Source organism: Pleurodeles waltl, chromosome 6 (assembly GCF_031143425.1).
Source record: "Pleurodeles waltl isolate 20211129_DDA chromosome 6, aPleWal1.hap1.20221129, whole genome shotgun sequence".
Classification (NCBI taxonomy): Eukaryota; Metazoa; Chordata; class Amphibia; order Caudata; family Salamandridae; genus Pleurodeles; species Pleurodeles waltl.
Genome location: NC_090445.1, coordinates 1,325,760,781 through 1,325,774,565, shown reverse-complemented (window position 1 = coordinate 1,325,774,565; position 13,785 = coordinate 1,325,760,781). Strand labels below are relative to the sequence as shown.

General features: G+C 42.4%; 1 protein-coding gene across 5 annotated transcripts in view; it reads left to right on the top strand.

Moving 5' to 3' along the window:
- The window catches only part of LOC138300830 (uncharacterized), a 61,622-nt gene extending 53,737 nt beyond the window's left edge, over positions 1 to 7,885 (top strand). For all 5 annotated transcript variants that reach the window (XM_069240637.1, XM_069240636.1, XM_069240635.1 and 2 more), the window contains one exon: positions 4,921 to 7,885. In XM_069240637.1, coding sequence (XP_069096738.1) covers positions 4,996 to 6,336 — 1,341 coding nt within the window. In that variant the 5' untranslated portion in view covers positions 4,921 to 4,995 and the 3' untranslated portion in view covers positions 6,337 to 7,885. The remainder of the gene's footprint in view (positions 1 to 4,920) is intronic.
- The last annotated feature ends 5,900 nt before the right edge of the window (positions 7,886 to 13,785 follow it).

Here is a 13,785-nt window from a genome sequence, read left to right as displayed (position 1 = left end):
TATTAATAAAAAGTGAAGAAAGAACTGCATAATCCTCGCCTCCGTGTCCTTAATAGAATTGAAACTTTCCTTCACGATAGCTAGGAAATTTCTCAGTCATCTGCAGAACTCCCAAAAGGACTTCAGAGAACACTGCATCAAAGAGAAAGCTACTTTTCAAGTAGTCAGTGATGCCCTACTCTTCAGTGACAGAAATGCCCTCTGTCTCTTGATCCTGTACGACCCCTCTGAAGCCTTCTACACTGTTGACCTTCAAGAATATGAAGGTCATGACCTGTCACACAAAACTCTACCAGCTCATACAGATATGAACTGAAAATTCCAGAAGCTTTCAGACTCCTCCCGGCATCCCACGTTCCACCCAGCATCCATTATCTTCAACCTCTGTGTAGTAGAATCCCAGGAATGGTGCTTTGGGGCTTTGTGTCAAAGAATTTCCCTGGGATTCTCCCTCTTACTCCTTGCTGCATTGCCATGCATGCAGTGTATTCAGCTGTTGTTTTTCACCAAAACGTAAAGAGATCTTGCCAGGGAAGGTGATCCTGACAAATACTATGGTGCCTTGGTATGACTGAAATATTGTAGCATCCTATTTTGAATTGTATTGTACTTTTTATATCAACCCTAATAGTGTTGCTTAGATCTTGTGTATATTTATCATGAAGTGCTATGATTTGACACCAATTCACTGGGAGGCTAAAATCAGAAAAAAACAACTTTAGGGGGTTATTGTGCGGCTTCCTCAATATAGACATTCAAGTGTGTTTGTCATCAAATGCTGTTCTTTACCAAAAATTATTTTCCAAAATTAATTTCAATAAGCATTTTAAATAAGAAACCTTTTCAATTTGGAGAAAGATGGTTGGTCTTGTGTGTTTTTTCTGAGTGTTATCGATATGCTCATTAGTCCTCGCTGAAGATCAAGTATTTATTATGTTATCTTACTTCTTGGTTTTCGTGATATTACTTATTCGTCTCAGCTCACACCAGGCATTTTGGCCCTCATTCCAACCCTGGCGGTCTATGACCGCCAGGGTGGAGGTCGCCGGAAGCACCGCCAACAGGCTGGCGGTGCTTCATCTGGCATTCCGACAGCCGCGGTCGCCCAGCCAGGTCTGGCGGTTTCCCGCCGGATTACCCCCGGCTGGGAGAATCCTCCATGGCGGCGCTGGGATTCCGACCCCCTTCCCGCCAGCCTGTTTCTGGCGGTTTTCACTGCCAGAAACAGGATGGCGGGAACGGGTGTCGTGGGGCCCCTGGGGGCCCCTGCACTGCCCATGCCACTGGCATGGGCAGTGCAGGGGCCCCCTAACAGGGCCCCAGCATGATTTTCACTGTCTGCATAGCAGACAGTGAAAATCGCGACGGGTGCAACTGCACCCGTCGCACCCCTGCAACACCGCCGGCTCCATTCGGAGCCGGCTTCAATGTTGCAGGGCCTTTCCCGCTGGGCCGGCGGGCGCTCCCTTGGCGGGCGCCCGCTGGCCCAGCGGGAAAGTCTGAATGGCCTCCACGGTCTTTTGACCGCGGAGCGGCCAATTGGTGGTTCCCGCTGGGCGGGCGGCGCCCGCCGCCCGCCAATGTCGGAATGACCCCCTTCATGTTGTAAGTCATTGATCCATGAGTATTATTTTACAAGATAACAATTTCTTCAAGAAATGCAAAAAAAAAAAATAGCAGCAACAATGTTCTTTTTGTCCAGTATCATTACAACCATCTAACTTGATCAACAAAGAATTAGTTTACTATATGCCTCTGAATGTACATTTCGTTTCCATTCAAAGCATAAAAATAATTTTTAATTTTGTGAAACTGCAAAATGACATTACTCGTAAGTCAAGGATTGTTTCTCTTAGCATATAATAATAATCATAGACTGGAATTCAGTACTGTTCTTTCAGTCACACAGTAGAATAAGAGCAAAAATAATTACAGTTATAAAGGCGATCTTAGTGAAAAAAATCCCATTATAAAGACAGTTTGTGTTATTAGATACATCCACATCTAGCACCTGGCTCACTTTCATTCACACTGATGAACTGCACACTCCTGACTCAGTTGTGCCACCCTGCTAAAAATATTTAGAGATGTACCTGGGGTTACTAAACGATATCCCCGGTATTAGGCGGGACCATCAACCTCTCCATGGGCTTGATGGCCGACAGACAATATTCAACTAGAATCTATCAAGGCTGCATAAAGCAGGAATTATATCTTGTACTTAATGACTAATGAAGGATACAAAACAGGACAAAGAGGTAACTTTGAGAACATTGTGTTCTAGACACACATAGAACTAGTTATTTTCTTGGGTAATGCTGTTATTCTTATTTTTTGAGCTCAGCAATGTGCTTCTCAAACACAAAAATGGACATTTTACCAACAGTATATTTTCATGATGACTGTATTCTAACATAATAAATGAAAGCCTCACCGAAATATTTGAAGGGATGCCTCACATATTCATTCATTATAATAAATGGTCACAAAAATAAGCCACCTATAGGAATCTGATATAGCTAGAATAAAAAAAATCTGAGTTTTTATTTTATAACCGCGAACATTTGCACTTCACTAAAGCCATCTAATCTGAACATATTAAAATGTTCTCTAATAGTCAGTGGCCACCAAGCACAGAGCAAAGGTCTTCCAAGAAACCATTAGCAAAGGTCATGTATGTTCATCATATGAAAAATTGTGGGCAAGAATAGTGACTATGTTAGATAATGAGAGAGAAGTAATAGTAGATCCTCATAGGATAGTTCATTTTTTGGCAGTTGAACCAACATTTTTACTCCACACCTTTGTCCAGTGGCTGTGAAATAGTTTCCTTTTTGCATAAATACTAATGTATGAAATACAAGCAGCACCTCAAATGACCATTGGCCTCTACAAAGGATCGAAGAAGCAATCAATGGTTTTAAACCTGGCTACCATGCTAGTGAAACTGATGGTTTTATTACATGTTTGTTTAAAGAATTTGCTGGTTTATTGTCCCAGAATTATTGTAGCTTTTCATGACTGCAGATGATAAAGGATACCTACAAAGGGGTATGATTGAAGCAACATTCATTACTTTACTTAGATGAGACACAGATAAGGAAATACTGGCTAAACATAGCGGTTTCCTTACCAAATCTATTTTGAAAAATGTATGCAAATACCTTAGTAGATCCGCTGTCCAAAACTGGTCTTATTGTATTAGGTGCAGTAAAAGTGTATTTTTCAATGGACAATTGTGAAGTCACAAGATGAGATTGTTCCCCCACCTAATTGAGAGTGCGGGGAAGAGACCCAAACTGATTGTAGCTTTAGCTTTGTATACTTTTAATAGAGCATTGGTGAGTTTCCACTTCAAGACAACATAGTGGATTAGCTTTCTGAAAATGCACATTCCCTTGAAATTTCTTTTATATGCCATCTTTAGCCGTGGAGGCACTAAATAATATCACCATCCGTTTATTTGCACTTTCATGAGGCAAAACACAGTTGGCCCTTACCATACTTTTCTTAATAACTCGTTATAATAGATCAGAGACTTAAAATTATGGAATAGCAAAAGAAAATTGACATGTATTCTTAAGAGCTTATGCATTTACTCTGAAATCCGAAGATGTTGGTTCAGAGACTTCTGAAAATAATATTGTCTTCTATTTCTGGCCATCTTCTAAACAGTGCCAAATTGGAGGTAATGACCATAAATGGCCATTGTTTTCAGGCCAAGCTGATAGTCTGAAAGTCTGAAACTGCACAATGTTCTATAACAATATTATGGGTTCTTGTCTCCATCCATAAATAGACATGGAAAAAGTTATTTGCACTTCATACTTTCAAATTCTGGTTCATCTTCTGGCTTTCTACCAACAGCATTTTGCCCTGTCTTGTGAAGTTCTGTATAAGTACTCTATTGCCTTTTTGGTTATTTTAGAAAACACATCTTAAACGAAACATGAAATAAGCAGTTGGAGGATGCACATGATATTTGGTGGTTCATATGAAGAATAACTAGTTTAAAAAAAAAAAAAAACTTCTCCATTCAGTTTCTGCTCACCCCCACGTTTAAATGGGTATTTTGCAGCTGTTCAATCAAAACGGATTAAGAAATATTCAAAATGAAAATGCTTCTGTTGCCCATGTTTGTTTTCAATGTAAGGGATCATTTTGAGTGTTAATGTAGTAGTGCAAAATAATTTGTAAGTATGTGTGAAGAAACAAAACGATTAATCCTCCCATGTTATTCAGGATAAAACCTTTGGTAAAAAAAAAGGCAGAGCAAGTTCTTCCGAAGAACTAGCAGAACAGTTTGTTAAATGTGCAGGATGGTGCCAGTTAGATTTAGCTGATCTAAAAAAAAATAGTCTATTATGTCCTTGAATTATATGTTGGACAAATCGCAGGTGGACTCTGAAAATTACTTTGACCATGCACACTTTGTGAATCTTTCACTGTTGTATTTGAAATTAGGATTAGTTGATCTCCAAGTTCTAGAGATCAAAGGGAAGCTCAAATAATTTCCAAGAGCCGTCTATGTAGGCTCTTGTCACGTTTCTACTGAAGGTTCCATTGAGCTTTGGCTTATTTTGCCCTTTTAGATTTGTTTGAAAATTGTAAGTTATGTATGATCAGCACCTATATGGTGTAGAAGAAATATGATTGGATAGATATATTCTGCAGTTGCACCCGGAAAGTGTGAAGGATAAGTATTTATTCTGTCATAGTTTCATGTGACCTGATTGAGGTTGCCCTAACTTTTACCAATTACCTCTATGGCTCAGACTTTACATTTATTAGCTTATTTTTAACATTTCCTAAGCAACCATAGTTTAATTGTATGCTTATAATATACATTGCATTGTGTTTATATTTCGAAATACAAAGGGTTGTCCAGTAAAAGCAATTTTCTTTTTTTTTTTTTTACAGATATTTGACCATTTGAAATTGTAAAATCAAGTGCAATTAGAGACCTGATTAATTCATCCAAATAATTTGCAAGAAATGGCAGAAAAACATCTTGAGCTGAAGGATGGTTCTGATGCGATATTCCCAGTGCAGAGTACATCCACAGCTGAGGATGCATGTAGAGTTGATCTGATGGAAGTCCAGAAAGAAGTGGTTTTGGCAACCATCCCAACATTAAGTGAGAAGGAGAAGTACCATGTTTTCATCAGCTTTAGTAGCCTGGATACTTCTTGGGTCCTTGACCTGGTTGATAAACTGGAGGCCACTGGTCTAAAAGTGTGTTACCATGGACGGGACTTTGTCCCAGGGAAGTTAATTATTGAGAATATGGTAGAGTCTATTGAGAGGAGCCAAAAAACATTGATGGTCTTGAGCCCTGACTTTGTACAGAGTGGCTGGTGCCTGTTTGAAGCCAATCTATCTCTCCTCAAGGACTGCATGGAAAGAAAGCCCATTGTTCCTGTGATGCTGAAACCCTGCCCTGTTCCTCTTCATCTGAACCATCTGACCTATGTTGAGGCTGATGACTCCCAATTTTTCAGGAAATTGCTACAGGTACTATGCACATCGAACCATCAGCTGAGACACTCCATCATGGTCCCTTATCAACCCAGTGCACTGTATAATGGAAAGACCCTGCTAACTTTAAATGCTATAAAAGAGGATATCCCAAACTGGAAAACAGGGACTTTCAGCACTGCCCCTGTCCCAGATCCACTGCGAATGCTCATAGAAGACCCAGCAATTTACCAGGCAGCAATACAGGCAATCAATACCACTCCTGCCAATAGATCGTGCATTCAGGACCTCTCTTGCAGAGTATTTCTCGGAGTGACATTGGTAATTTTAGCCCCCCTTTTTATTTTGGGGTATATCGCTTTGTATTTTTATTTGAAAACTATACATGGTTTTCCAGACCATTCCTTATCAGATGTGCGCCCACTTATCTCAATGCTGCCATTCTTGCTAATTGGTTGTATACTGTTGCCTGTTACATTTCTGAGTGTCTGTCGTTGGGGAAAACGCACTGAGAAGCACAATCATCTTCTGATGGCTCAAAGAACTGGACATGCCAATGATCTACTGATGGGCACCTCAGTTTTGATAGGCTGTGAATCGCGGGTGAAGCTCCATTTTGTCTATGTCTCTCTTGAAGAATGCAAACAGACCTTTAAGGACACCTTCAGGGGTGGACTCATTTCAGCTGATGAGATGTTTAGGCGAGCCATTGTATACTTCTCCTCGAATTATGCTTGCTGTGTGGCCAAAAAACATTTTCCATTTTATGACGAGGCTCCAATACCAGGGCACCTAGACTGTGGCGTCTGCTTCTGTCAGTATGTGTCACTGAGACTAAAGCAGGGGTCCTGGTTTTAGATGGCAGACAGAAGAAGCAGTGGGAAATGCTTGATGCACCCTCTGCCATTTACATTCTATTCTGTGAGGTTAAATAATTAAGGGGATCTGGGTAGTGGGAAGGCACACTTGTACAATAATGTACACATGAAGGAGTTCTAACTGTAGCTGAATGAATGGATAAGGCCAGTGTTAGGGTTATTATTTCATAGAAATTTGGAACGCTGTATCGAGCAGATTGGCTGATGGAGACACAAGATAGACTTACGGAGCTAACAGACTGGAACCTGTGTTTTCACTGGGGTTTTGTTTGTGGTAGCCATTTTGTCTGAAGACAATTCAAGTATTTTAGCCACATGTACAGCATCAGTAACCACAATCTAATAATTTCTATTCACCTTACAACATTATATGATCATCAGTGACAAGTATACTCCTGCGTACCCCTTTTCACTTACCTTTCCATTTTAATGAGCTTAGAAATGTACCAAATGTGTGCATTTTTTAAACTATTTTTGTAATTGTCCTGACGTTTACCTCAACATTCACCTTCAACATTGACCAGTTCGGAATGCAGGTCATAAACACATGACGTGATGCAGTGGGAAACGGAGTGCTAGCAAAGGAGTTGATTACAAATGAGAATGATTCAAAACAAACTACTCCACACTTTACAGTTTTGTAATGACAGGCACACTGTAAAAATGAGTCCTATTTTCTAAGTGCCTGAAATAGAACCACCCTTAAGTGAAAAATGTAATTGGTTATGCACAAAGGGAGGGTTGTTTTGACTATTCTCCTCTACTAGTTATCAACTGTTCAGTAGAAGTGGACCAGAATGTCGTTGTCAGAATGTTTTCTATCATAAATATGGCATCCAAAATATCGTCTATTGCAATATTGCTGTGTTGTAGGGAATAATAGAAAATGTATACTCAGTGCAGTAGTGTTTCTGTAAACCTTTTTTAGAACAAGATATTTGTGGCTGAAGAAATTTCTGACATGCAGCACTTCTTGTCCTTTTAGTTATCATGATTAAGAAAATGGTTATGTCTGAATGATTGAAGCAAGGTATTGGATAGTTATTTCCAATGCACTCCTGAATGTACATCGTGAAAAACATTAAAAATGCGACAAAGTATTATTTTGAATAATTCTGTTCAGTAATCGGACTGTTTATTTTTACAGCTCCTTTAATACATCTATTTGTTGATTTTACAGATGTAGTTAGTAGATGTGTATAAGCAAATGTTCCATCGGTTATATCAGTACTTCATCATGTGAATAGGGGTATAAGATCAATGTGGCTGGATGTATAGGATATGAGCATGGTATTTTGTTGTCTCATCATTTAGGTTTCAAGTAGGTTTGTGCACATTTTTAGTTTATTTTTTAACTCCAGTGAAGTCCTACAAAGTTCCTGATATCGCCATCAGTGTGTAAAGCACTCCAGTTTGCAATGACTTTCACCATTTTTTTTGTTGCACTTAATGAGATTAGATTCACTGTTAACAAACATCACTAAATTGGAAAATGTATGTATAAATTATAAATTTTCTCTTCAAATTGACCTTTTTGCAGAGCTTTTTTTATGCACTGTGGCACTTCGCAGCAGAGCATTATTTTCTGGGAAGTAGCTTCAATGCTGAACCATTTTCCTATTGTTAAGCAAAGATGTATGTAACAAATTGGAGCAAAAGCCCATATTTTTTTACATGATCGTGGCCTAGCAAGACAGTTGTTTAATTCTGTGTGAAGTTAGTGTTTTCCATGCCAGTTCTCCAAGGCTGACAAAAATCTTCCCCACTCTGCAGTGTAATTTTTTAGTGATTAAATTCCCATAGAATTGCTATTTTTACCATAAATATTATCCCTTGCACAGCTTCTGCAGTCATACAAGATTGTGTGTCAGGACCGGAGGCTCGGATTATACTTTACTCCTTTAATTTTCACTCAGCAGCCTTAAAAAACAAAACAAAGTAACAACATATCAAAGACTACAAAACCCAAGAGTCTGTGGAGCAATATAAACAACCAAAGAGATATAGACCCATAAATATGGCTGTCCAGGACCACAATACCTCTTTCTTCTCTACTCAGCAGCCAGATAAATGCCTTTCTCCCCTTTTACAGCACATAACTGTGTGGTATATCGCTTTTTTTTTTTTTAGGGTATCTCAAGTTTTCTCTTGCAGGAATCGTCCATGGCTTATTGGTGTCACGGTCACATACCCTCTTTCTGTAGGCGAAGGTCTAATTGCCCATTTTTTTTGCTTCTATGGTAACGGGAGCCACGCTCCTTACCACGCGATCCGAGTCCGCGCCAACGACATAGCGGCAAACACAGAGTGTTGCCCTGAGAGACCGGCAGCTTCATTAGGCTGCTGGTGTGCCTCTGTACTCACTCCGCTTTTCTGATTCGGCCCTGGTGAAGCACTGTTCTGAGAGCGATTCACTTGCCTCAGGGCCTGTTGTGCGTCGGCAGTAGCTGACAGACGACTGCCAGAGGGCACGAGAGGCGCGCTGCTCTGGTGAGCGAGACGCACACCTCCCACATTCTGGACGTGCCTGACATTCCTCAGCTGATGAGTGTCTGCTGTGATCTTCTAGTTTTCAGCAGCGATTGTGCATCAGACGACGAGCTTCATTTCCCTCATTGCTGTAGCCTCCCACACTCCAGAAAAGCGATTCTCCGTGGAGCTTCTGGATTTTAAGTTGCTCGCTCTATTTAGAGGGCAGTTCTGTGTTATTTTTTACTTGGCCTTGCTGGCTAACTAATAAGCCTTGGCCCATCCAAGAGTGGGTCTAGCACTTACCTGCTTACATTCTAGGCACAAAGCCTGGGCTGCTTACTATATAAACCTACCCCAAGGGTGGTTTTGTGTTGCCTGCCACGCAGTTAGTCGTCATACCATGGTTTATTACACTATTACAAGCTGGGAATCGGGGGAAGGACCCCATTCCTTTTTACCTATGCCATGGATGCATCCTTAGAACAGGTGTTTGCTGCGGCCTTGCAAACCCTTAGCCAATGACTTTTAGAACCAGCAGTCTGAAGTACTTTTAACCCCCAGCCTGTAGAAGACCCAAGACCACTGCCACCTAGCAATGCACAGGGATGATTACGTTTGGCTTTTCTGAAGAGACGTCTGGACGCCAGACAACTGCAAGTGGTTACTCAGTTCCTGCTCCCTGTAGGAGACAGATGACAATGCCTGGGTAAGATTCAGACAACGCTGATGGGGACTCGTGGATAAGCTGGGGCCGAGTAGAACATGTCGTCCTAAGGCCACGCTAAAAGAGTCGGGCTGGATGAGATTGAGGATGAAGGTGACAAGGACTCCAGTGTGCTGGGGATGCTCAACCCCTCAAACATATACCATCCTCGTTCAGTGGACTGACAAGGTGGTTAAATATGTTGCCATCTGCATTGGCAAGCCCGTGGATCCAGATGTGCGAGGCTGCCTTTGGGTGGAATATCCAAGTCCACCTCTGGTCAATAAGGTTGCCTCCACACTGGAAATCGACTCCAAGATGGTGACCTTTATTGCCAAATTAATTAAAGATCCTAAAAAGGGCCTGGACCGGTCCTGGGGGGCGTGACCGGATAAGGTCTTGGATATTCTAAGATCCCTTGCAAAAATCCTGGATATGGCAGAAGATGCCATTGAATCGGGTAAACTTATCAACCCCAGAGTCCTTTCTGGATGGGCTTAGCTCGCGGTATATTTTCTGGGCAACGCGAACTGCGCCGTCTTTAGGGAAAGAAGGTGCTCCCTCTTGATTAAAATCGAGCATTGTTTGTGCCAATTGGCCTCTACAGAGGTGTGACGTGTTGCAATAGGGGGTCTCTTTGGGGATCCTTTTATTAAAGAACATACCCGTTTTCTTAATACTATTTCTTCTCTGGACAAGGCTCAGGAGTCTATTAAAGTGTTCAGTCAACAAATGTTTTCCGGAACAGGTAGGGGGCGCCCCTAGGGGCCATCCCTCTCAAACCACCAAAGACCTCAGACTAAGAGATCCTTGCAGTGGCAGGATCAGAGACGCATCAGAGGCTTCTACCATTCCAGAGGAGGCGGAAGGGGACGTGGCGGCAGAGGTCAATATCATGGGGCCAGTAACGCACTGGGAGGTGTTTCTGGTAAACTAAACTCCCTTTTTTTCCTTGTGGCGTAGGCTTCAGTGGTTCATTGAAAAGTGGGCATCCATCCCACAGGATGCTTGGGTTCTCCAAACTGTTCAAGGTTTTCATATAGAACTCTACGGGGATGCTAGTCCAACAGTAGTATCTACGACCAATGGTGTTTTCAAAGGAGGAAGCGTGGGTGGTGGACCACAAGGTGTCGGAACTCCTAAGAAAAGGTGCAATAGCGGCCTCTATGTTCCACCCAAGAGGTTTTGTGAGCAACATCTTTCTGGTTGAGGAGAAAGACAAAGGCTTCTGTCCTATCATCAACCTCAAGTCTTTCAACAGGTGGGTGGTGTACCGCCATTTCAAAATGGAGGGAATTCACCTCCTCAGGGACATCCTTTTACCCGACGACTGGTTGGTGAGACTAGACTTGAAGGATGCCTACCCAACCGTGCCCATCTTCCCAACTCACAGACGGTTCCTTCAATTAGAATGGGGCGGAAAGGTTTATACATTCACTTGCCTTCCCTTCAGACTGTCCTCCGCACCTTGGTGCTTCGCTAAAGAAATGAGACCCGTTATGGAATGGTGGTGGGCCCAGGGATTGACACTTTGGCTATTTAGACAATACCCTTCTGATGCACCAGAGCAGGGAAACCCTTCTCCAACATCTGGATTTGACCAAAAGTCTTCTACAGGAATTGGGTTTCCTCCTGAATTACCAAAAGTCAGAGTTCACCCCTGCCTAACAAATGCTTTTTCTGGGTGTCGAGATAGGTACCATGCAACAATCCCTGCGCCTCCCGCAGAAGAAAATGGAGCTGGTTCGCAGGGAGCTGCTTAGTACACTGGAAAGAGAAGATTTCTTTATGCCACCTTGCCAGGATAGTGGGTCTTCTATCGTCGCTGATTCAGATGATTTTACCTTGGACCCCTGCATTATCGGGCTCTCCAAGGCCTGAAGGCGTGTCACCTCAGATGAGGTCTAACTATGCTCGGGAGATCTCCCTTTGCTCGGATGCTCGCTCAGAGCTTTATTGATGGCTCAACCACATACAAGCTTGGAGTGGCAGGGCTATTTTCGGGTCCGCCCCGGATCCCTTAATAGAATCCGATGCCAGTTGGCACGGATGGGGAGCCTGCTGAGTAGATATGACCACAGGAAGTCAGTGGTCAGAACAAGAACAGTTTCTTTATATCAACTGTTTAGAGCTTCTGGCAGGCTCCTTTGCCATTCGGGGCCATGAGAACAATAGAGTGTTGTGCTCCATCCTTCTGAAAATGGACAACATCTCTGCATTATGAAATATCAATCGACTGAAGGACACGCGGTCCAAGATTGTGGAAGACTTGGCCAAAGATTTTTGGACCTACTGTCTCGAACACAATCTGTCGGTGATGGTGGAATACCTTCCGGGAGTCTGCATCAGACAGCAGATTGGCAATCTGGCTATCTGAAGGATTACAGCAACTGACAGTTGGACTCCGTCCTTTTTTAACAGATCATGGACCGTGGGGACCTTGCCAGGTGTATCTGTTTCCATCCCGCCTCAAACACCAACTACCCCGGTTTTTCAGTTGGAGGCCGGACCCTCTAGCGCAGACAACCAATGTGTTCCTAAAGGGCTGGTCACGTGGGTATGCTCCCCCCTCTTCAATAATAACAAGATTGTTGACTTTACACAGATGACAGAAAGTGGAGGTGATCCTGATGACACTGCTCTGGAGATCGCAAGCCTGGTTCCAGTTCTTCTGGAACTTTCCATGGCTTCTCCAATCCGACTTCGCCAGACCCCTCAGTTGCTAAGGGATACCCATGACAATCCTCATCCCCTGGTTCAGGAGGGCAACCTGACTCTTATGGCGTGGATGATCACAGGGATCGCGTGGAGATCCTGGGCCTTCCAGCACACGTTGCGTCCCTTATCAAACTAGCCTGGTCTGATTCCACAATTAAGCGATACAGCTCCGCATGGCATAGATGGTTACGCTGGTGTTTGCAATGGGATTTGGATCCTGAGGGTGCAAATGTAATTGAGGTCGTCAATTTTCTGTATGAGTTGGCGGACATAGGATTGGTGTATCGTAATATAAACACTTGCAGATCAGCTATTTTGGCTGGTCACGTTCCCCTTCATTATGTCCCTATAGGGGAACATCCTTTGGTATGTCGTCTTCTTAGTGGCATTCGATTATGGATCTCACCGGAGTCTCGATACTCCAATCTCTGGGATGTCAATTAAGTCCTACAAATACTCCAATCTTGGCAGGACAAACAATACCTATCTCGGAAGGAGCACCCAGGTAAGCTAGCTATGCTGTTATACCAAATGGCTTGTAAACGTGTGTCAGATGTTTGTGCCTTGGATATCACCGTACGTACCTTCACTCCAAAGGGGGTCTCCTTTACAGTCTTGAGAAGTCTAATACTAGGGTGATTCACTATCCCTCTTTTCCTTACCACCCTAAACTCTGTGTGGTCCGATGCTTTAGGACATACAATATCATGACATGAGAGTATAGACCAGCTGGGAGAGCCCAATTGTTCTTATCCCTCAAGAAACTGTTTGTCATCTTCTACCATCGACCGTTTGGTACGCTAAGAATCAGGAATTAATACTTCTTCCTTTGGGGCTCACTCTACTAAGGATGCCATGGCTTCGAAATCCTTTTTCCTGGAAGGTAAGTTAGAAAACATTCTTAGGGCAGCTGATTGGTCTTCGGAGTCTACCTTTTAAGACCTGTTATTTCAAACCAATCTCCAGCATAGCTACTCTTGTCATCACTCAGCTTTAAACTAGCATAATCCGAGCCCCCAGTCTTAACATAGAATGTCAAATTTCCTAGCTACTGTGAAGGAAAGTTTCAGTTCTGTTAAGGTCACAGAGGTGAGGTTTATACTTCCCGAACATTTTTCCTGTATTTGTTCTCCTTCCCGACTGTCTGATAGGCCAACACAAGGATAAGTATAATCTGTTTGATATTGATATGATATCATGGTATGCTAAATATAAAACGGTGTTCTGGGTTTTTTCTTTTCATTGTACAGTTTATTAAATCTTTCTGTGCATTTTGTTTCCTCTGTTCAATTACTAGTGTTTATGACTTCAAGCTATGGATTTCAGAGTTGGCTTACATCTGGGGTTTTTTGTGTTTGTTGTCTCCTTTAGGTTCAGATCATGAACCATATTTCTGAAAGGCATCAAATTCAGTTAGCACGCTCGAAGATAGAGGAAGTGTGGTCCTGTATAGCCGTATTTATATGTGACTCTATCTCTATGGTTGTTTATACTGCTCCAAAGACTCTTGGGTTATTGAGTCATTAATATGCTGTT